Here is a 25,712-nt window from a genome sequence, read left to right as displayed (position 1 = left end):
ATGGAACACATGTTAGTAATTAATGAAGCAAAATGTCGTTTCACGTCGGCTAAGATTTTATGCCAATTACCCCCACTCAGAGTGATTCATCGTCGGCGATGGACATGCATGCTTCTAGCTCAGAGTCTCTCTTTCCGAATACTTTTACGACCGAATTTAAACTTTAAAATTACTCTTCCATGACCTTGAGAGTCAAAGGTCTCTAAATCATCCTTCCACGACCAGAGCTCATGGTCCTTGAGAAAGGCCTCGATAGATCCATCTCCTCATTATTGAGGACACCAATCCCAAGGTGAAGACGACCCCAATGGGAATAAAGATAGCAAACAAAGAATCATATGCTCAGAGCACCTCTGGATCCCCAAACTTGATTAAACAACTGTTTGACCAACACGTAGAACGGGCAAATACGCCAATCCATGCTCGAGGGTATGTAAATAAGGCTTATCACACCAAAAAAAAGATAACCTTGCAGGTTAACACTCTATAGACACTTAAGTCGGCTCCTTACGGTCTGATCGACAGATTAAAACTTATTACAAAGTAATTTATACTTGATTCGCCTAAAGTCGGGCTCCACATCACAAACTCGTAGCACACAGATCGCACGACCCCAGACACGCAACACCAGGTCAGATGGATTGAGACTTATAATCATGTTGAATCATATGAACAGACTAGACCTCATACTCTCAAAGCTCTGGGGGCAAGTTATCACTTTCTTCCCTCAATTAATAGCATGGGAGGGCAACTGTTTCGGTATGGGCCAAGGTCAAACCATGACTAGATATGAATATCCTTTCTTGAATGTCCATAAGGACCGTCGCATGGGCGACTCCCTGTACTAGAGGTGTTCAAATCAAACCAACCCAATATAAAAATGCAATCCGAACAAACCAAAAATCGCAAAAAAATTACGTTTGGTTCGGTTGTATTCGGGCAATTTTATACTCAATCGTGTGGTTCGGTTCGGTTTGTGGTTTTTCTTTTATTAACTGAATTTATGTGCTTTAGTTTTATCTTACTTGCACTTTTACAGATCTGTTTATGTTAGATATATCTTGAATCATAACAACTCAATGAGAGCTTTTAGAGAATGTTAAAATCTTAGTCGTTTGCATTTCTTACCGAAAGAGTTAATTTTTTGTCCAGGTTCTTAATTTGGTATATGTTGATGAGAACAATGTTGGATGAAAATGAAATTGTAATGTTGGATGAAATTTGAAACATTGTTGGATACATTGCTAAAAATAAGTTGTTTTTAACTTTTTATCTTGATTTTGATGTTGGAAACAAAAAATTGTATTTTCTCGAAAATAAGTTATTCAATGTTTTTCACCATATATAAAATGAAAATTGAGTATATTAATGTTTTAAAAGTAATGCACACAATTATTAGTAGTGGGTAATATTGGAAAAGAAAAATTAATCTTACATTAAAAAAAATGCAAATATCAACATGGGTGTTGAGAATAAATTCATCTTTTTTATTTTTAACGATTTTATATTTGTATTGTATCAATATACTATATCAATTTTAATCAACAAATATCGTTATTTTTGTAAAAAAAAATAAAACTAATGAATGAATATTATTTATTTTTGAAAAAAAAAATTGTAATTTTTTTTTGACAAAAAGAAATTGTAATTTGTTATGCTTAAAATTGAACGTGATTGGGGTTTATGTACAAAATCGAAGGGTTTTAGGAAGAAGAAGGTGTGTGCTCAAACAATGGGTAAAGATGGAGATCTATGGGACGATTCAGCTCTCATCAACGCTTTCGACGACGCAATCTCTTCTTACAAGGTACTACCTTTCTTCTCTTCTCTTCTATTCACCTTTACCTACTCAATCAAATTTCCTTTCAATTCAACCTAATTTCACCCCTTTTTCTTATTCAGCAGAAAATGCACGTCACCTCCAAAAACAAACAAGAATCAGAACCAATCATTGAAGAAAACGTTGAAATTTCAACTACTTCAAGGTATAACCCAATTTAATTTCAAAAAAATCTTTTTTTTTTAATTTTTAATCTGTATAATTTTTCATAATTTATTTTGATTTATAATAGGGTTGTTGAAGAGAAAATTGATGTTCCTGATATTGATTCAAAGTTGGAAGAAAATCATGAACCTTGTTTAGATTCAACAATTGGTCAAGAAACTCAAAATGTGCATAATGGGTATTCTTATGAGCAAGGTTTTGATGATTATAATAAGTTAGTTGCCGAGTACTATGAACTTGAAGAGAAAAGGTTGAAGATTTTGGAGCAAATTAATCAATATGGTGGTTGGAATCAACAATATGCAGCAACTGGGCCGAACTCTGGTGTGCAGTATTCTGACGGTCAAGGTTATTCGATGTCTGCACAGCAAGTTTCTGATCCGAATCTTGTGTGTTCGTGTTGTCCGTGTTTTAGTCAATGTGCTGTGGATTCGTGTGCATCCGTTCCGGGTTGTTCTGTTGGTGGGTCGGGTGTTGGTAAAGCTTGTAATGATTGTACTGTGGAAAAGGGTAATAAAGTGTTGATTCCTGGTGGAGATGGTAAGATTCGTGAGATGGCGATGGGGGCAGCAGAGAGGGCACTTTCTACTATTAGAACAACGATTTCTGGAGATGTTAACGTAAATGAAGGCAAGGATTTATTTGTACATAAAAGCAAACATGTGCATGAATATCTTAGTGTCTTTTAAGTTAATTGACGCATTAGTTGATAATATTGCTTTTCCATGCTTTTGTTATTGAATATATCACCTCTCTCATGCTCATAAATGTGGTTTTTGTACTTAAGGTTGATGCTCTAAGCCGTTTTGTTGTATCAAGGAGAAAATAGTTTTATGAAAGTATTAGTTGTTTTCTTGAAATGAAAGGACTGAATTTATGGTTATATGAACAACACCTCTAACTGAGTCGAAAGCTTGAATCATTTTGTTTGCATTAAAAGCTACTTTTTGTCGTTCTGGACTAAAATCCATGTTAAACACTCATGGCTTCATTTGTACCTTCTGATATTCTTTGGGTTTGAATGATAAGGATTTTTTATGTGATCCTGGATCTATTTTGTGCACTGATATGTCTGCTGGCTTATAATGTAGTAGTGCATGCATATTGTTAGGAACCCGAATTATGAGAACAGAAAGATAGTATTTAATAATAGAAAGAAGAAATATTACAGAAGATTAATGTTAGGAACCCAAAGTAACAACAATAAGACAGTGAGAATTTAGAGCAATAGAGAAAGGATGATTGATTATTAATTGACTGTGGAATGTTTACAGAGAGTGAATGAGACCCTGATTCTGACCAGAGCTAGGCTCCTTTAGGAAGCTACTGCTCCCTAATCATAACTGATTAAGTAATGCATCAAGATACCCGCTTTACCTCACCCTAAATTCCTTATATTATGGAAACAGTTGCAATAATCCTCACACACAACTGGTGCTACACAATTACTCCTGTGTACCGCTTTTGCCCCTTCTAGAATAAACTTTCCACACTTTGGGTCTAGCTGAGTCATCATAAATCAATTCCTCATTAGGACCATTTGCTTAGTCACGATCTCTAACAATAAACCCCTGTAATCTCAGCGCAAATGCTCCTCAGAGAAGAGATGAAACTCTCTCTACCCAAACAAAGCGGTTACTAACTGTAAGAATACTCCTTCCCACTCCATCGTTCTCCCTCTTATGACGAATTGCTCACCCTCAATCCCTTCCATGTCATAATATTTTCCTCTCATTTCCTATATTTTGATCACACCACTGTCTACCTAACGGACTTGTACAACTGATTAATCAATTGAATTTTTGGGCCTACATTCTCATTTGAGGTCCTAACACATTTTGTGACCTTTGTGCTTGCATCCATTGAAATTGTATCTTGGTGTTTGTGTTATATACTGCTTATTTGCTGTTATGTAATTTGATGAATGAAGGCATGGATTTTAGTTCTGATTTAGCCATGGTACTAGTCATGATTCCATGTTTGTTGAAGCATCCTATTGGTTGTACTGATGTTTGTCCGTTCTTAAATGTTTAATATGCTGTATTATTAGATCTTTCCTTCTTAGGTTTAGGTCATTTGGTTAGTGAAACTGTAGCAGGCAAGGCACATCCACACACCTTTTTGTGCTTCAGTGGCGTTACCAAATATGAAGATATTCTTGGGTGCATATGAAACACTCATTACTGTGGTATGTGTTTACTTTATGTAATCCAGATAAAAAGAAAGAGAATTCTGAACCTGAACAAATTGGTGACTCAGCAACGGATCTTACTGCTGTTCTGAATGCTTGGTATTCAGCTGGCTTCCATACTGGGAAGTAAGTTTTTGTCAAACTGTTACTTGTTATAAATCTTACCTCATTGTTTATACAAGAGAATATTTCTAGCATGTGGTTATGTAGCAGGTAATTGACAAGTTTTTGTTTGTTTTATTTTAACAAAATAAAAATACGTCTGGATTGTTGTGGCTTTTAAGTAGGTTTAGCTTTGGTTGGCCGAACTCTTTAACCTCTGTTTTAGTCAAAATCAAATGCAGTATTCACTTTCAAACATAATGTTTAGCAAGATAGCCAGCTGATATATTACACTGTCAAATCAAGATTAATTTGTACGCATATCTCTTTCATTTGCACTATGCACACTTTATGCATACGATTGAAGCACATTTGTGAGTTTTGCTGCTGTAGTTACTTCTTTAAATGCTGCTCTCATGAGTATTGAGCTTTTTGTGTCTTCTGAAACAATCACTATCCTATCCTTTGTATAATCATTGAAGTTATGATGATAACAGGTATCTTTCTGAACAATCAATTGGAAATAGAAGACAGATATAAACTCCTAGATGTGAGATCTTCAGGTGGAAGCAAAAGGGTTCCTATCCATATTCTAAAGAGTTAGGTAATTGATATACTCCCTCCGGTCACATTTATATGCAAAAAATCACTTTTTAGGTTCATTGAATGCTTAATGTATTTGGTATATATTATAGACCAAATACATTAAGTGTTGAATGAACCTAAAAAGTAGTTTTTTGCTTATAAATGTGACCGGAGGGAGTACATTTTTGCATCTTTGCAAAACCAAGAGAACATCAGTATTCTGATTGGCCCATGACACAATTTAAGAGTATGAAAGCAACGGCAACGGTTGCCGGCTGTTGTAGTTGAAGACGACACCTGAGGCTGGTAGCAAGGGCAGTAACTCCATGCTTTTCATCTTTTGCTGAAGAGCAACTTGATGATCTTTTTCTTTTAGGGGAGCAACTTTATGCTTTTGCAGATGGTTAATTGCCTATTGTTAATATTGGCGGAATCCATGTGAAAATTTGTAATAGCTTAGCACATTCCTGTCAACAACTTCTTTGATGCAGATGGTGGTGTTTTTTTCACTTGCTTTCATACCTTCACCTTCATGCTTTTGATGGTGCCAATCAAATATACATTTCTTTTAGGCTTAAATATGAATTTCGTCCCTGTAATATAGGCGTGTTTTGATTTTCGTCCCTGTAAAAAAAAAAGTTTGAATTACGTCCCTGTAAATTTTTTTTTGTTTGAAAATGGTCCCTGGGCCCACTGTAGCGCTGATGTGGCATGGCATTCGCCACGTGGCAGTTGCTAACTGTGCAACTTTTGCCACGTGGCACTGACGTGGCGTGCCACATAATATTAAATTTTAAAAAATATTTTAAAAATTCTGAAAATTGTTTTTAAAATTAAAAAATATGAAAATAATTTTAAAAATCATAAAAAATTACCGAAAAAATTCTGAAAATTATAAAAAATTTCCGAAAAATCTGAAAATAAATTTAAAAATCATAAAAAATTTCCGAAAAAAATCTGAAAATTATAAAAAATTTCCAAAAAATCTGAAAATAAATTTAAAAATCATAAAAAATTTACGAAAAATCTGAAAATAAATTTAAAAATCATAAAAAGATTTCAAAAATTTTAAAAATTTTAAAATTTATAATTTTTAATTTCGAAAACTTAAAAAAATTCGAAAACTTGTGTGTCATGCCAGCAAAGTTGATCTATATATGATTATGATAACATTATACATATATGAATATGACAATTTTTACTTTAAAAGGCTTGTTATTTATTATTTTCCCCGCATATTCAGTTAATTAAACAAGTAGAAGGGGGTTATACGAAAAAAGTTTCCTGTCAGACTTCTGCTACATCTTTCTTGCCCCATTAGTCTTTCTTAATGTTGCGCCTTACCTCATGATTATTTTAAAAAAATTGAAATTTTCGAAAATTTTAAAATATTTCGGATTTTTCAGATTTTTAAATTTAAATTTTCGAAAATTTTTCGAAGAATGTGAAAAAAATTTCCGAAAAATTTTAAAAAATGTGAAAATTTTCGAAGAATGTTGTAGATAAGAATTGAATTAATTTTTTCCCGAAAAAATTTTAAAAATTTTTAAAAATTAAAAATTCCGAAAAAATAAATTATAAATTTTCGAAATTTTTTTAAATTTTCAAAAAAAATTTAAAAATTATAAATTTTTTCCGAAATATTAAAATAAAATTTTTCATAATTTTTTTTCTGAAATATTAAAATAAATTTTTTTCCGGAAATTTTTTCTGAAATTATGAAATATATTTTCTGATTTTTTTCTGAAATTAATATATATATTCTGAAATTTTTCGAAAAAACTGAATATAATATACTAATTTCAGAATATATATTATATTTTTCTGAAATTATGTTTTTCGAAAAAAATTTAATATATAATTTTCAAATTAAAATATCTATTTTTCGAAATTCTTTTATGATTTTTAAATTTATTTTCAGATTTTTCGGAAATTTTTTATAATTTTCAGATTTTTTCAAATTTTTTTATGATTTTTAAATTTATTTTGGGATTTTTCAGAAATTTTTTATTATTTTTAGATTTTTTTTGGAAATTTTTTATGATTTTTAAATTTATTTTCAGATTTTTTAAATTTAAATAAATAATTTTCAGAATTTTATTTTTTAATTATGTGGCATGCCACGTGGCAAAAGTTGCACAGTCAGCAACTGCCACGTGGCCAAACCCTTGCCAACTCTGCTGAACAGTGGGCCCAGGGACCATTTTCAAACAAAAAAAAATTTACAGGGACGTAATTCAAACTTTTTTTTTTACAGGGACGAAAATCAAAACACGCCTATATTACAGGGACGAAATTCATATTTAAGCCTTTCTTTTATATAGTCCTCATAGTTAAGGAATCTTCATCTTAGTTTTTTTACCTTGTGGTTCTTTTGTTTCCTTCGACAGATTATAATTTTCCTTTTATTACAGTTACTTAGTTTGCTATTATGAAGCGTAATGAATGTTCACTTATGGAAGTTATGTCATGGATTTTAATTTTTAACTCTTGATTTGCACAAGCAAACTCGAGTTTGTTTTTAGGAAGCAAACTCCAGAGTTTGTTTGCCTCTAATAAATTCTCCATCCGTCTCTAAATAATACTCCCTCCGGTCACTATTATAAGCAAATTTCTACTTTTTAGATTCATTTAATAAATGATGTATGTAGTCTACAATATAGACCACATACGTCATTTATTGAATGAACCTAAAAAAATCAAAATTTGCTTATAATAGTGACCGGAGGGTGTAGTCGTTTAAGGTTTATGCATGGGTATTAAGGAAATATTAATTGTGTTGATTTTGATGGTAAAATTAGTACTCCCTCCGGTCATTATTATAAGCAAAAGTCAACTTTTTAGGTTCATATGTATTTGATCTATAATATAGACTAAATACATCATTTAATGAATGAACTTACAAAGTTAGTTTTTGCTTATAATAGTGACCGGAGGGAGTATCATTTACTAAAACACCCTTATTAATTGTATGAAATTTAATAAATAAGGGTATAATAATGGAAAAAAATAATAAATGCTGCATTGGTATTCTAAAATGACAATTATTTTGAGAAAATGAAAAAATGATAAAGAGACAATTATTGTGAGACGGGGGAGTAAGAAATTTTATCCCCGCAGCTCAAAGAATTAATCTTTGAACTTGAACACAAAGGACAAAGTATGCATCGTGGTCATTTAAAATGCTTTAATCAATTCAAAAGCAAAATTTGATCATGGCCTGCTCACCTTAATATTGGATATAAAATTTTGAAATTACAACGACGCAAATAAATTACAAATTACGTCACAACCTATTGTTAATATTTGTCATTAAAAAAAAAATCTTTATTTTACGGATAAAATTTTGGTTCATTTTCCTTACATGCTATTTGTATGGTTTTTCACAAAATTAAAAATTGGTTATAACAAACTTTGAAAACAATTGTGGATTTGAGAAATCATAGGTAGTTGTAAGTATTTTATTTGAAGTACTATACGAAAAGTATTTCAGAAAATGCACCTAAATTTTATTCTTATTTTAATTCTAGCAAAAAACTTATGTGCATTTTCTTAGATTCTTTTCATATGGTTCTAATTAAACTATTCATGAAAATTGTAATTTTAGATAAGAATCATATGAAAAAACGCAAATGTAACGCCCTCATAAAAGTGTCTAGAATTTTAGAAAGCGTTAAAATTTAATACCGGGTACATTAAATTTCAATATAAAAATTTACCTGTGATGACTGATAATGTGCATATGTCTTTAGGACTCCTGACTGATTATCTAATAACTTTACATATTATCTAGATGATATTTGTACTAACTGACGAGCACAAAATATTATACAAAATCTGATACATAATTCCCATAAACTGATAGGGACTAAAATACATCACAACAAGTCCTTAGACATACTTCCACATATAAACATCATCAGTGAAGCACCATAATCAATCTGTAGCCTTTACTTAATCTTTCCCCTTGGATGACTGTGGACCTGAAAAATATTAAATGGAATGGGATGAGACATAATGTCTCAGTGAGCTCCACCTATCCTAGGCTGCGGACAATCTTTGGGGATACCTATGATTGTCCTCTGTCTAAATTCAGCTTCTCTGAGGTTATACATCTTTAACATGTAACTCTGATATCATAACATAACTGAATATTTAATCTCAATATCTAACAAGTGTGTTAGTAAAGTTAGCGTTGAACAAACAATTATCTGAGTTGATTTTACGAATAAACCCAGGTGGAGTAACCCCGGAATTTATTCCTCTGATAATCGGTATATATAAATATTTTCCAACTGGCGGGAAACCCAACTGACGGGGATACCGGACTCCTCTGTTTATTGTGGGGTCATCCTCACGGATAGTGCCCGTTCCAACTGACGGGAACCTTTCGTATCCAACTGGCGGGATAGCGAAAGCCACAATTTAATAAATCAATTAATGTCATATTCTGTTAGTTAGAATTAAATTCTCGTCTCTAACTGAAAATGTGTCAATAACTATTCTCTTCTCAAAAATGGTATTTTACCCGGGTTAGTGACTTACCCATAACTCTTATTCATGGCCAATTTACTCTAAACATTCTTTTACATAAATAATAATGCTATATGGTAGTACGTAATTAGAGGTCATAATAATACATTTCGGCTACACGTTCGGTAATAATGAAAATTTATATTCTTAGCCAAACCAAACCATTATATTACCTTAAAAGTGTAAATTACATTAGCTAAGATTTGAAACAAAGTAATAAAACCAACAATTCTCACTTTCCAAAATTATAGCCGAAATGTGCATATTTATTCATACTTGTGCAAAACTTGTCATAATAATTTTTCCTCTAACTCATACACTACCATAAGCATAATTATCAATATAAAACCATTTTAGAGTACACTAGCAAGGGTAAATATCTTAAGTCATAATGTCTCTACGTTATGTCCTAACATACTAGATCATAATCTATAATTTCTAAAGGCATAATTTATTCTAAACATTCTTTTACATTAATACACATAGCATTATGGTAGTATTTAGTTGGAGGTTCTCATAACACTTGTCGGCTACATATCCGGAAAAATGGAAGTTCAATCCATAACCGCCAATGGTCGTATATTCATTAAAAGTTTTTCATTCCCATTAGCCAAAGATAGAAACATACCAAATATTTAACAAATTTCCAATTTCCGGAATCTAGCCGAGATCATGCACATATTTCAAAAATGTATTAATTCCTTGCTTAATAATTTTTCTCCAACTTCTATACTAACATAAGCATGACAATTAACATAAAAGCAAATTCTAGAATATATTAGCAAGGGTATTAAACCTAAACATAATAGCACTAACTATGTCCTAGTGCTCAAAATCATAATTTATCAATCTAATAGCATAATTGAACTACCCAAAAGGGAAGGTTTACTAACTAAAGGAACTCACACTCTTGTGTTGGTTCCTTTGATGATCTTTGTGGCAAAATTTCCAACTCCAAGCCACTAGTTATGTGCCTTCTCCTTCCAATAGCTCCTATAACATCAAACATGTTAAAAACATCATTCCCATAACATTTAAAACACTCTAAAAACATGAATTGGAACATTTACTCCAAGAGCAATCTTTCCCCAAAAATATATGATGAAGGGCGGCCCTCATGGTGTGTGGTGAAAACATCATGGGTACCTCTTTAAGCATGAATTCTAGCAATTTCTCATGGATTTAGTGACTAAAATGGAAGATTGGACAAAGAGGAAAAGGGGGCGGTTTACCTCTATATAAAGGAAGGGAAGAAATTTGTGCTTGTTCCTTGCTACTACACCACTAAAGAGCTTGAATCATGACTTATTTGAGTGATTTGTTGAGAATTTTGATGATTTAGTGAAGATTGGAATGAAGGAAGAAGAGGACCGATGGGGTTTTTGAGAGAGGAAGGGGAGTTGTTGTGATATTTTTAGAGAGAGGAAGAATTTGGAATTGTGTAGAAATTTTTGTGGAATGATACATATAAAATAAATCTTGGTTGGCAAATACCCATTTTGCCCTTGGTTCAAAAATCCAATGATAAAAATATCTCATCGATGATTCGGAAGAATAACTGATACAGAAATTGACAGTGATTTTAAGCGGGATATTACAGCAAAGATATTCACATGAGTTTTGTCCTGATTTCAAACTATTTATTCATTTCCCAGTTTTCTGTTTTATTAAATTTCATTTTAAACTATATTACATTTAGCATAGATTTTGTCAAATTTAATAGATTTTTTTTTTGAAGAATTTAATAGATTTTTTTGATAATTCGTTAATTTTTTAAATATTAAATTGATAGAGAAAATTTTATGTGATTAAATTTTTATTTCAATCAATTTCATATATTTATAAGGAAATAATTTTGTTTGCCTACATGTGCTCATTATTTTCATTCTAAACACACTCTTGATAATTTTACAATGTAACTTGGATTCATTTATTTTATATTTTAAGTTTTTTTTTTTTTTAAAAAACTCGATATCTGATTCAATGACCGACTAATCTGAGGGGTCTAATTCCACGGTCCGTTTGCGAGGCGCCATTTAACTCCATATTTTAGGTAGAAACTAATAGTTTATTTAACAAATTATGGCTTATATCACCACACACACAAAAATTACGTGTTATAATATGCAGGGGCCGGGGTTCGAACCCCGGGCACCCCACTTATTCACCTTTAAGGTGAATCTGTCTAGCCGCTAGGTTACTTGATAAAAAAAATATTATTGATAATTTTGTCAATTTAGATAATTACAATTTATTTATTTTTTTGTCAAAAAAAAACTAAAATTTATTTATTTTATACTTTAGGCAGATATTAACAGTTTATTTAATAAACTTCGGGTCATAATATAAGTAATCCTTTTCTTTTATAACTCCTGAGTTATATGGATTTTTGATAAAAATTAAATATAAAACACGAACATCAATATTATATATAAACCGAGCAACACAACACGAACATCAATATTATATATAAACCGAGCAACACCGAAAAAATACACTAATAATAAATCAAATTTAAATATTTTTTTCCCTTCGATGCAGAGATTTATTTTTTAAGTTGGTTACGATCACAAGAACACCAAAGTTTCCCTCAAAAACTTTATCATTTTTCTTTTTACAAAAATGAGGGCCTAAGCCCGCCCCCCCCCCCCCCCCCCCCCCAAAAAAAAAACTTTTACGTAATAATCGTTGTTGCTATAAGAACACCAAAGTTTTCCCTCAAAAACTTTATCATTTTTCTTTTTACAAAAATGAGGGCCTAAGCCCCCGCAAAAAAAAAAAACTTTTACATAATAATCGTTGTTGCTATATTTTTTTTTGTGGTGGCCGGGTTCGAACCCTTGGTGGTGGCCGGGTTCGAACCCCGGACCTTGCATATATTATGCATTGTCCAAACCAACTGAGTTATGCTCACGCGGACTATATTTTTAAGGCTAAAGTTAAACTTATAATTTTTTATCTTTTGATTAAGTAAGATATTAAAATCATTCTATCCGACTTAATCTCTTGTGTAATAATCATGTAACACTTCCGTTATTTGTTTTTCCAGTTTAATATTTTATAAAATGTTAACATTGTTACTTTTTTTTTATTAAAATCAAATAAAAAAAATCATAAAAATAACTTATAAAAAAATCGTCATACTCATGAACAAACCCAATTTTTTATCATACAAACATAGAAACTCATATTTCACTGAAAAATCCCCATAAAAACTATACTATTGACGTTTTATAACATAAAAGATTAAGTCGAGAAAAAAGACAAAAGACGAAAAATGTTACTTGATTATAACATAAATGATGAAATCGAAAGAAAAAAAAAATGGTGAAAATGTTTTTTTTAAGAAAAGGGACAAAAATGTTAACCGAAATTAAGTTAAAAAACGAATGTGTAATTTCTACCGTTTCCAATGATTTTACCATTTGATACTCTCCTTCCAAATAATTAAAAAAACCTGTTTAACTTATTTACCTCCTGTGTAACGCTTAACCTACTTCTTGGTCATCGGAGTCGCTCTCGCCATATATCATGTCGTCACCAAGAGTCCCATTAACTCTCCATTCGCTGGAATCACCAACGACTCTCCCTTCACCAGAATCACCGTTAAATCTTCCCTCTGTGTCGTTGAACGTTGTCGATGACGATTAATTTCTTACACAGTCTGTGTCTTCCGTTCTTAGACGATTGAGTAAAATAATTTTCTATTGTAAAATGGATGTAGACAAACAGAATTATAGTCATGAGGTTTATACGAATTATGCTTAGCAAATCCACTTAAAAATTTAAATGAAATGATGAATTTATAAATTTGGATATACATTGTTGTGATTCTTAACCTGCTGATCTCACAAACAAAACTGTTTCAAACAACTATTTCACTGTTAACTTTTATGCCGTCATCTTATATAGTATAAATCTTTTTCAACCTCACTCATCATCCATTTTATATAATTCGCTGTTGCATAGCTGGAAATTGGAAGTTGACTGTCTTATATATTGTAAATAACAATGTTGTAAAAAGAAATACATGTGTGTTATCTCCTTTTATGGACAATCATCATGTGCAATGACTTATCTCTAGTATATTTGCTTGTTGAATTAAAATCTAATATATTGATTTGTTTGATTTTTATTTTTATTAATCAACAATCCAATGAATTTATTTTACGTTGTGGAGACTAATCTCACGAGCCTTGTGGAACTTAAACAAGCGACAAACTCTCTTAAGACCCACAAACTCTGGTTAAGCTAGAAGACCCGTATCATCTCATCTAAGTGCTCATGGGTTGCTTGGCGCTTGTTTTTGTTTTGTGGTATGATTTTATTTACTAAATTACTTACCAAAGTTTGTGGGTCTTAAGAGAGTTTGTCGCTGTTTAAGTTCCACAAGGCTCGTGAGATTAGTCTCCACAACGTAAAATAAATTCATTGGATTGTTGATTAATAAAATTAAGAATCAAACAAATCAGCAATCAATATGTTAGATTTTGATTCAACAAGCAAATATACTAGAGATAAGTCATTGCACATGATAGCATATGATCACGTCTTTGACTCCCCTCCGACTGAATCTCTATTAGAGGCCATGATGACCACAGGCTTTGTATGGGTTATTCTACTGGTGCTGGTTCATGTCGATTTTGTTCACTCTGATAAAGCGGGGTTTGTTAGTTTTACGGTTTGATCTTGTGGAAGATAGAATACTAATATTTGGCCTTAGTCCAATTTTAAAAAATGAATAGATTGGTGAGTCTTCATTTCCATTCCTTCTTGCCCTTCTTCCAAGGAATCAACCGATGACTACTAAGGTTTAGGTATTAAAGGGTTTTAGGAAGAAGGTCTATGCTCCGTTGAGGTTGCAAGAATGGGGAAAGAAGGAGATGTATGGGATAGTGTTCAGTTCTCATCAATGCCTCCGACAACACTATCTTTTCTTACAAGGTATCTTCCATTCTCTTCGCAATCTCACTTTTCCTGCTCTTTCTTTAATCGTGTTGTTCTTTGATTTTCCACGTAATTTTTCATAAATCTAATTTGCTTTATAATAGGGTTGCTGAAGAAAGAATAATAGGGTTGCTGAAGAAAGAATTAGTATTCCTTGCTTTATAATAGGGTTGCTGAAGAAAGAATTAGTATTCCCAATGCTGAATCAAAATGGTCAAGAAGTTCAAAATACACATAATGGATATATTGCTACGAACAAGATTTTCATGATTATAATCAGTTAGTTGTTCAGTACTATGAACGCTAGAAGAAAAGGTTGATGGTTTTGGACCAAATTAATCAATAAGATGGTTGGAATCACCAATATGCAGCAACTGCTTCGAATGTTGTGTGTTTGTGTTGTTTGTGTTTTAGACAATGTGATTTATATTCACGCACATCGATTCCTGGTAAACCTTGTAATGATTATACTGCGGAAAAGGGTCATAAAATGTTGATTGCTTGTGAAGATGATAAAATTTACGAAATGGCAATGAGAGCAGCAGAGAGGGCGCTGTCCACCATTAGAACAGTAATTTTTGGAGATGTTAATGTAAATGGAGGCAAGCATTTCTACGTAAAAGGAGGCATCTACATTAGTATCTTTGTTGCTGTTAAATTAATTGATAATATTTCTTTTCCATGCTTCTAATATTGAATTTATTGTTGCCCTCATGATCAGAAATGTTGTTTTTACCCTTAAGATTGACTGATTGATGCTCTAAGCCGTTTTTCTGCAACAAAGATAAAATAATTTTAGGAAGGACCAATTTTTTTTTTAAATGAAAGGGCCAAATTTATGGTTATATGAGTACTTCTAACTTAGTCAAAAGCTGGATTTGTTTTGATTGCATCAAAAGCTACCTTTTGTTGTTCTGGAACTAAAATCCATGTCAAACCCTCATGGCTTCACTTGTGTCTTCAGAGTTCAAATATTCTCTTAGGTTTGTATGTTGTTGATTCTTTATGTGATCCTGGATGTATTATGTGCACTGATCAGTCTACTAGCTTATATAATGCACTAGTGCATGTATATTTTTCGGAACCCAAACTATGAGAACATAACAAAAGTAGTATTTATTGATTGAAAGAATAGATAATACAGAAGATAAACCCCTGTAATCTCAGAGCAAATGGTCTTCAGAGAAGAGATGAAACTCTCTCTACCCAACCAAAGCGGTTACCAACTCCAAGAATAGTTAATATCCATCCCACTCTCTAGTTCTCCCTCGTATAACAGAATCGGCACACCATTTTCTCACCCTCACTCCCTGTTACGTCATGTTAACCAATTGCATTTTACGCCTGCATTCTCATTTGAGGTCCTAACACATATTTTGTGGTCTTTGTGCTTGCATCAGTTGAAATTGTGTCCTGGTGTTTGTGTTATATACTGCTTATTTAGCGCTATGTTATTTGATGAATTAGGACATGAATTCTAATTCTGATTTAGCCATTGAATTAGTCACCATTGCATGTTTGTAGAAGCTAGGCATCGGCTGTACTAGTGTCTGTCCAATACATGTTTAATACGCTGCATTATCAGGCACATTCCATACACCTTTTTGTGCTTTAGTGGCTTTATTTTTTTGTCTAGTTTATGGCTTTACTTAATACATCGATATTCTACTTTATGTAATTCAGATAAAGAGAGAAAGAATTCTGAACCTAAACAAATTGTTGACTCAGAAATGGACCTTACTGCTGTTCTGAATGCTCGGTTATATTGGAAAATAAATAAATGGTCCCTATAAATATTCAGAATTTTAATTTGAGTAAATTACACTCCCCTCCCTTTAAAGATGTTTGAATTACACTCCTCTCCCCTCTTATGTTAAAATATACACTCCCCTCCCCTCTTATTCAAAACATATTAGAAAACTTTTCACTTCCCTCCCCTAAGAGAAGCTTGAATTACATTCTTCTCTCCTCTTATGTTAAAATCTACACTTTACTCCCTCAATATTTTTTTTATTTCTAATAATCTAGCAAAAAATAATATTAATTTAACACACTTCGAAAAAATAGTATTGAGGGTCTATTTTAATATAATAAAAAATTGAATACATATTTTTCAATTTTTTATTCACAATTGCATTAACATGTAGTTTTAAACCCTATTATAAAATATGAATCAACCCAAAATAAAATTAAAACATGTGAAAAATTACTAAAGACAATAAAGCATGGTTATTTAAAAGTTAATTTTATACTCTAAATTATTAAATCAATAGCAAAATATTTAAATTTAAATATCATTGACATTTAAATTATAAATAAATGAATTAATTTTTCTTAAATGGTGGTTCAAAATTAATATATATCATAAAAATATTTATTTATGTTAAAATAGATTAAAGTGTAGTGCATATTTAATTATTAAGGGAGGGGGTGTAATTCAAGCATCTTATAAGGGAGGGGAGTAAAAATTTTATTTTTCAAGAGAATGGAGTGTATAATTTAACATAAGAGGGGAGGGGAGTGTAATTCAAGCATCTTTGAGGGGAGGGGAGTGTAATTTACTCTTTTAATTTTAGTCTTACAAAATAAAATCACACTTTTTAATCTCTGTAAAATTCTGAATATTTATAGGGATCATTTACTTAATTAACTTTTTTTATACTAGAGAATACTTATAGCATGTTGTTATGTAGCAGTTAATTGACGAGTATTTTGTTTGTTTTAGGGTTGTTGTACTTCTGTTTTAGTCAAAAATCAAATGAAATCTTCACTTTCAAACATAATTTTTAGCAAGATAACCAGCTGATATATCATATATTGCACCGTCAAATTGAAATTAATATGTATGCCTATCTCGCTTATCGCGCTGTGCATACTTTATGCATTTGAGTGGAGCTAATGATGGAGTGTTATGTTGTATTAGATCTTTCCTTTGTGACACCTAAAAAAGCTTAGTAGTTACTTGTTCAAAAGCTGTTTTTTATTTAATCGGCAAATATTATTAAACGTCATCCTCGCAAGATGCAAGGTATGGACGAAACAAGATACAAATGGTGCCGCATATAGACGGTACACCATAACCACTTAAAAACACCCCTGAAGATAAACCCACCAAAACACGTCACCACCTAAAAACAACCTCCAAAAAACAAGCACCGAAAACATTGTATCCACCACCGCCCATCGTCACTACTCACCCACAAAGAACACCCTTAAAATAAAACTCCCAGACCCTAATACACAAGCTGAGCCACATAACGAAGAGCACCTAACCGAAGGATCATGCAGCTATCACAAACCTCGCGACCTCCGACGCACCGAAAGAGCACAACACAAAGCCCGGAAACCAACTTGAGTCATGACTCCCGATCTCGAATCAAAAGTGATCGGCCCACCAGACTATAGTACCAAATTAGCAGGGCACCCCTCGCCCCCGGTGCACCAGAGAAAACCAAATCGAGTCAAACAAAGAGTGCAGCTAGGCCCCGACTCCCGATCTCGAAGCCAAATGAACCGGCCCACCGAAAACCAGCACACAAAAAGTAAGACGAAAGACATGGCATACGAAGTTTAGACAACAAACAAAACAAAAGGAAAAGACTCAACTCAACATGACACACCCCCTCCAAACTCCGAAAAAACCTAAACCACCCAAAAAGCACATACAAGAGCTAGTAACGACGAACAAGGACGCGTGGAACAGAAGCTGTTTGGTTTTGCAATTTTTGAACTTTTCGTGTGTTCCGAAACAATCTCTACACATATCCTATCCTCTTTATAATCATTGAAGTTATGATGATAACAGGTATCTTGCTCAACAATCTACAGGAAACAGAGCTCCTAGATGCTAGATCTTCAAGTGGAGGCGAAATGGTTCCGGTTCATATTCTATAGAGTTAGATAATTGATATAGATTTTTCCATCTTCGCAAAATCCAGAGAAAAATTGGATGAAAGTAGTATCAAGAATGACGTAGTTGAAACTAGATTTTTACTTCATGCTTTTGTTGATCCCTTAGTTTTTGTTTTTTTGACCAAGTTTTCCCTTAGTTAATATTGGTCATTTACTTTTGGAATTTTTGTCAAATGGATTTTAATTTTAACCCATTATTTGCACAAGCAAACTCATCATTAGCACCACATGTTTGTTCTAGTAAGAAGTAAAGCAATCCATGTGTGTTCTACATTTAATTTTAATCCATCGTTACTCTGACCTATGATCTTTTTTCTCTCATACCATCTTATGAATCATAGGATCGAAGAGATAAAGATCATAACAATCAATAAGAAAGAGAGCATAAAAATACTCACGAGGTAGATATCCAAATGAAAACATATTGATTGATTAAAATATTGTGAAATGATACAATGAGTGCTCCTATGATACAATGAGTGTTCCTTCTTAAAAAAATTTACAAGGTTGTAAACCAGAAATGACATATATTACAGGGGGATAAAACACTATTAATCCAAAAATATACAAAGTTTTCGTTTTAGTCCCTCTAAAATTTTCCTTCAACTTTTAGTCCTTTTAAAATTTTCAATCACTACTTTTGATCCCTATTATAAAGTTAGTTTTTTTTTTAAATGAAATTGTACAGAATGGTGTATAATATTGTAAAAATTCTTTCCAAAAAAATTATAATTTTTTAACAAAACATAAATTAAATATGAAATTTTAAGCGTCAAAAATATAAAAATTCATATTTAATTCATGTTTTGTTAAAAACTTGTAATTTTTTTGGGAGAGATTTTTATAATATTATAAATTTTTCTGCAAAATTTTATTCAAAAATTTGAATTTTACATATAATTTTACTTTTAAAGGAGGGACCATAAGTGAAGATGAAAAACTTTTGGGGATTAAAAGTTGAATAAATTTTTAGAGGGACTAAAACGAAAAGTTTACATATTTATAGGGACCAAAATCATATTTAACCATTATATTTATTTGATCTTTTTATTCATTTATATACTTGATGTTCTTTTTTAACTAATTGTTAATATTTGTCATTCAAAAAAATCTGAATTTGAAGGACAAAACTTCGATGCATTTTGCTTACATACTTTTCGTATAGTTCTTCACACAATTAAAATTCATTTTTGTGGTTATAACGAACTTTGAAAAAATTGTGTATTTGAGAAATCATAGGTAGTTGTGAGTATTTTTTGTGAAGTACCACACGAAAAGCATTTACGAAAATGTACCTAAGTTTTATCCTTATTAGGTGCTTTTCGCATGGTTCCTAAATAAACTGCTCATGAAAAGTGTATTTTTAGCTATGAATCATATGAAAAATACATAAAGAAATTCACATGAGTTTTGTCCTTATTTCAAACTATTTATCCGTTTCTCAGTTTTATCCTTCATTAAATTTTATTTTAAATTATATTTCATTTAGCATAGATTTTACCAAATTTAATAGATAATTCATTCATTTTTTAATTATTAACTTGATAGAGAAAATTTTAGATGATTATTTGATTAAATTTTTTATTTTAATCAATTTCATATATTTGTAAGGAAATAATTTTGTTTCCCCACGTGTGCTTGTTATTTACATTCAAAACATGCACTCTTGATAATTTTTCTGCTTAGATAACTAGAATTTATTTATTTTATATTTTAGAGTAAATTACACTCCCCTCTTATGTTATAATATACACTTTCATCCCTTGAAAGTAAAAACTTAAAGAGTTACATTCCTGTTCCCTCTTATGTTAAAACATATATTCCCCTCCATTGAAAAGTAAACTTTATACTCCCCTCCCATATGAGATGCTTGAAGGGGAATTAGTCACTTTAGTCCCTGAATAGGAAAGGAGTAGTCACTTTAGTCCCTAAATGCAGAGAAATTGCAAAACAGTCCCTGAACGTAGACTCTGTTGGTCAATTTCAGGGACTAAAGTGACTGACAGAGTCTACATTCAGGGACTAAATTGACTAACGGAGTCTGCATGCAGGGACTAAATTGACTAACAGAGTCTACATTCAGGGACTATTTTGCAATTTATCTGCATTCAGGGACTAAAGTGACGACTCCTTTCCTATTCAGGGACTAAAGTGACTAATTCCCCGATGCTTGAATTATAACCCCTCCCTTAATAATTAAATATGCACTACACTTTAATATATTTTAACATAAATAAATATTTTTATGATATATACTAATTCTGAACCATCATTTAAGAAAAATAAATTCATTTCTTTCTTATTTAAATTTCAATAATAATTAAATTTAAATATTTCATTATTATTTTATAGTTTATAGTATAAAATTAACTTTTAAATAACCATACTTTATCGACTTAAGTAATTTTTCACATATTTTAATTTTATTTCGTGTTGTTTCATATATTATAATAAGGTTTAAAACTATATGTTAACGAAATTGTGAATAAATTATAGTGAAAAATATGTATTCAAATTTTGATTGTATAAAAATGGACCCACAACACTATTTCTCTTCGAAGTGTGTTAGATAATTATTTTTTGTTAGATTTTCAGAAATAAAAAAAGTATTAAGGAAGTAAAGTGTATATTTTAACATAAGATGAATAGGGGAATGTAATTCAAGCTTCTATCAAGGAAGGGGAGTGAAATTCAAGCATGTTTCAGGGTATGGGAGTTTAATTTACTCAAATTTAAAATAAATTATACTCCCCTTCCTCAAGATACCTGGATTATAATTCATTTTCTCCCTTTAGAGAAGAGATGAGTGTATATTTTGACATAAGAGGGGAGGATAGTGTAATTTAAGCATCTCTCAGCAGATGGGATGATAATTTACACTAAATTTTAAGTAGTTTTTTCTTTTTCAACTCAGTATATGGTCAAATGACCGACTAATCCGAGGGGTCCAATCTCACTGTCCATTTGCGAGACCCATTTAAATCCATGTAGGTAGATATTAAAAGTTTATTTAAAAATTATGGGTTATATCATCGCTAAAAAATTACGTGTTATACAATCTTTTTACTTTTATTACTTTTAAATTATATGAATTTTCAATAAATATTATATATAATTTAGATAACTATAATTTATTTATTTTTTTTTTAGAAAAACTAAAATTTATTTATTTATAATTTAGGCAGATATTAATAATTTATTTAATAAAATACGGATGATAATATTAATATGAGTAATTTTTTTCTTTTATAACTCCTAAGTTATATGGTCTTTTAATAAATATTATAAATAAAACACAAACTTTATATTATGTATATAAGCCGAGCAATGGTGGAAAAATACACTACTAATAATAAGTAAAAAAAATGTTGTTACTGCAAAAAAAAAAACGCTAATAATAAATCAAGTTTTACTTTTTTTCCCCTCAAATGTAAAGATTAATTTTTTAATTTGAATATGATCACAATAAACATCAAAGTTATCCCTATAAAAGTTTATCCTTGTTGCTATATTTTTAAGGCTGATTTTAAACTCATAATTTTTATTAAGTACAAAGATACCAAAATCATTCATGGTATGAGATTTTGTGCCTCTGCATATGAAAGGAAATGTTTGTGGGTCGGCAAATTTTGGTATAGGTTTAACATTGATGCTCTTTGCATCTTGAAAAAAAAATATACTAAAATCATTATTATATCCGAGCGCTCTTGTGTACATTGAGCTACTGCAAAACCAATGTCAACAAATATCATTGGAGTAGAAGCTAAAATGATATTTAGGATTTAGACGACCTAATTATTTGGTTTATTCATAAAGAAGATAACATCCATAGCCACAAATTGAACGGAGACGGAAAAGATTATGCTCTGCAATTTCTGGTCAGCAACACCATTCAACAGAAAAAACCAACTTTGATCGATGGAGTCACGATAATTTCTGCAAGCAATATGGTCCAAATAATAAAAAAAATACCTATAATTGTTTTGTTTTATGTTGATTTTATTTATACTAAATTATTAATAATATTATTACTTTCAAAAATATAATGTTGTTATTTGTTTTCTTTATTATTATGCCACATAGCATATCGTTACGCCTCTGACTCCTCTCCAATACTCCAATAGAATCTCCTTGATTCCGTCTTCTTTCACTTCCCACTGACTGAATCTTCATTAGAGGCTGACCTTAGGCTCTGTATGCTTATTCAACTGGTATTGTTTATCCCGATTTTATTCACTCGGATAAATCATGGTTTGCTCATATCTTCTACTGCCATGATGAGCACAGACTCTAGGTTTGATAGTTTTACGTGGAAAGAGATTAACAACATAAAACAAAATCACAAACTGTGGAATAGATTATAATACTAATATTTACCTTAGTTCGATCTAAAAAAAATGATTAGACTAATGGGTCTTCACTAGGGATGTAAATGGATATCTATATGCGCGCGCACACACAGATATATATATATATATATATATATATATATATATATATATATATATATATATATATATTTGTGTTCGTCCTGTTGGATAAAAATGATATCTAAGTGCCTTCTCCATATCCTGAGGATACAGGGGCGGAGCTAGGTAGCTTTGAGGGTGTGCACCTGCACACCTATATATATATATATTCGTGTTCGTCTTGTTGGATAAAAATGATATCTAAGTGCCTTCTCCATATCCTGAGGATACAGGGGCGGAGCTAGGTAGCTTTGAGGGTGTGCACCTGCATACCCTGGATTTATGAGATTTGCATCAGTTTTCCTACATTCATTGCTATTTGCACACCCTGGTATTCTTGCTTTGCACCTCACCTAAGAGTGGGTCTGACTAACGCGTGCAAGTTCTATATTGATTGGTGTGTGTACATATCAAGTTTACTGACGTGCACATGTACCACAAGTACTACATACATTTTGACTTTTAAAGTGTTATTATTTTATTATTTGGAAGATTTTTATCACTTAAAAGCCAAAAACAAATAACCTGGTATCGAATTCATGTTATAGTATAGGGCTTCATGATTCATCTACTATTAATCATGCCACTAGACCAACTAAACACATTTGTTATAGTATCTTTGTTTTAAGAGGAATCATTTCACTCTCTATTCTCTAGTTCTATTTTTATTCTTTTTCCTATAAAGTGTATATAACGTAAATGATATTACTCTTTTGAATTCCTAGTGGTAAATACTTGAATTTACACTTTGTCAAAAATCATAAAATTTAATGTGATAATTTATTAAAAAGAATAAAAAAAATTCAATTTTTTATTGGGTAAAAGTAACACAAATGTAAATTTAGTAGTTTAAATTAATAGCAAAAGAGTTTACTTTCTGCACATACATTAAAGTTATTTTACACATGTATTCAATGATGTGTTTTAATATCAATTAATGAATATGATAACTTGTGTTTTCGCTCACATTAAATGACACGACAACACATTATTTAACGCATGTGTGAAATAAGTTCACACCGTCTTGTCAATGCATACTAATTAGTTACTAGGAGAAATGAGTAGATCAATATATATATATATATATATATATATTAAAATTTATAATATTAATGATTAATGAAGTTAAAAAATTTGCACCCCCTGGTGAAGGGTCCTGGATACGCCACTGTGAGGATATCCATTAAGTGAGATATCTACGTGCCTTCTCCATATCCTGAGGATATCCATTAAGTGGATTATCCACAAATTTTAAGATATTCACGGGTATATACACATATTCATGGATAACATCCACATCGTGCCATGACAAATTTTATCTCAGATATCATGGGTGCGAATTTTTTTATCATCCCTCGTCTTTACTTCCATTCCTTCTAGTACTTCTTCCAAGGAATCAACACTAGTTTAGGTATCAAAGGGTTTCAGGAAGAAGGTCTATGCTCTGTTGAGGTTGCAAGAATGGGAAAGAAGAAGAGTATCTCGTCAACGCCTTCGACAACACTATCTCTTCTTACATGGTATCTTCCATTCTGTTCACAATCTCACTTTGTCCTATTCTTTCCTTTAATCCTGTTCCCAATACTGATTCAAAATGATCAAGAAATTCAAAATGCACAAAATGGATATTCCTATGAACAAGGTTTTGATGATTATAATCAGCTACTTGCTCAGTAGTATGAACTTGAAGAGAAAAGGTTGAAGATTTTGGACATAACTTAATCAATATGATGGTTGGAATCACCAATATGCAGCAACTGCTTTGAATTTTGGTGTTTTGATGGTCTAGATAATATTTCTTTTCGTGTCTTCAGAAGCAATCTCTACACATATCCTATCCTCTGTATAATCATTGAAGTTATGATGATTACAGGTATCTTGCTGAACAATCTATAGAGTTCGGCAATTGATATACACATTTAGATTTTTGCAAAATCAAGAGAAAAACAGTATTCTAGTCTAACAAGAAATGCATATAGCTGTGGCTCATGGGACAATTGAAGAGGATTAGACTTGAGAGCAGTAGCAACAATGATGTAAACTTCATGCTTTTATTTTGTTGAAGAGTAACTTCGTGCATTTGTTGATGGTTATTTTCCCTTTGTTAATATTGGTGGAATCCATGTGAAAATTTATTATAGCTTAGCACATTCCTGTCAACAACATTTTTTGATGCAGATGGTGGTTGTTTTCACTTGCTTTCAATGTTGTCAATCAAATCTACATTTATTTTCTATTGTCTTCAGTTATGGTATTTTCATCCTAGTTTTTTCACCTTGTAGTTATCTAACTACAGTTACATAGTTTGTTATTATGAAAATCAATGATCATTTGCTTCTGGAATTTTTGTCTAATGGATTTTAATTTTAACCCATTATTTGCACAAGCAAACTCGTTATTAGCACCACATGTGTGTTCTAGTTAGAAGTAAAGCAATCCATGGTCACATTTCCTCAAGTAGTACCATATACTTTTCATTACGCCGACCTATGATCTTTTTTGCTCTGATACCATCTTATGAATCATAAGATCGGAAAGATAAAAATCATAATAATTGACAAGAAAGAGAGCATACAAGTACTCATGAGGTAGATATCCAAATGAAAACATATTGTTTGACTGAAAGATGGTGAAATGATACAATGAGTGTTCCTATTTATAGAACTAATTGATCTAATTCTTCTTAACCTCCTAACCAACTTTACTAATCTTAACCAAAACAGCTTCCAAAATGGGAAGAGAGGATTTTAGTGTGTGACTGGGGAAGTCAAATTAAGGCGGGAGAATAGACTAGAGTGAAGTCCCAGCTTGATAATGTGTTGCTGTTCTAAATTCTTATGCACTCCAATCAAATTACATTGGATTGTGTGGCACGTTTACATATTTCAACCGCATCATTTATGGGTTGTTATCATTATCATCGCTGGTCATAGCCCATAGTCATCTACATATGATATATTACACCGGA

The 25,712-nt window shown here is 31.5% G+C and overlaps 1 protein-coding gene, 1 long non-coding RNA gene and 1 pseudogene across 4 annotated transcripts; 2 read left to right on the top strand and 1 right to left on the bottom strand.

Annotated features, from left to right (window-relative positions):
• Positions 1–1,545: 1,545 nt before the first annotated feature.
• LOC146920696 (uncharacterized) lies at positions 1,546–24,989 on the top strand. 3 transcript variants are annotated; one of them, XM_085714129.1, is made up of 6 exons: positions 1,546–1,807; positions 1,906–1,985; positions 2,073–2,635; positions 4,220–4,322; positions 4,796–4,902; positions 5,058–5,462. In XM_085714129.1, the coding sequence occupies exons 1-5, from the start codon at positions 1,655–1,657 to the stop codon at positions 4,836–4,838; spliced, it is 942 nt and encodes a 313-aa protein (XP_085570255.1). In that variant the 5' UTR covers positions 1,546–1,654; the 3' UTR covers positions 4,839–4,902; positions 5,058–5,462. The 3 variants fall into 3 exon arrangements, with proteins under 3 accessions (XP_085570255.1, XP_085570254.1, XP_085570256.1); XM_085714128.1 differs by having other exon boundaries at positions 1,646–1,807; positions 1,903–1,985; XM_085714130.1 differs by lacking the exons at positions 4,796–4,902; positions 5,058–5,462 and adding an exon at positions 24,618–24,989 and having other exon boundaries at positions 1,646–1,807; positions 1,903–1,985.
• On the bottom strand, positions 8,536–10,864 carry LOC146920698 (uncharacterized). The gene is made up of 3 exons (XR_015011882.1): positions 10,649–10,864; positions 10,323–10,409; positions 8,536–8,866 (listed from the first exon to the last, which is right to left on the bottom strand). It is a non-coding gene; the product is annotated as an uncharacterized LOC146920698 (long non-coding RNA).
• On the top strand, positions 14,561–18,214 carry LOC146920697 (uncharacterized; annotated as a pseudogene).
• Positions 24,990–25,712: the final 723 nt, after the last annotated feature.

This window comes from Medicago sativa, chromosome 5, assembly GCF_051527215.1.
Source record: "Medicago sativa cultivar Bolivia chromosome 5, Bolivia_mono, whole genome shotgun sequence".
NCBI lineage: Eukaryota > Viridiplantae > Streptophyta > Magnoliopsida > Fabales > Fabaceae > Medicago > Medicago sativa.
This window is presented reverse-complemented; position numbering and strand designations above follow the sequence as displayed.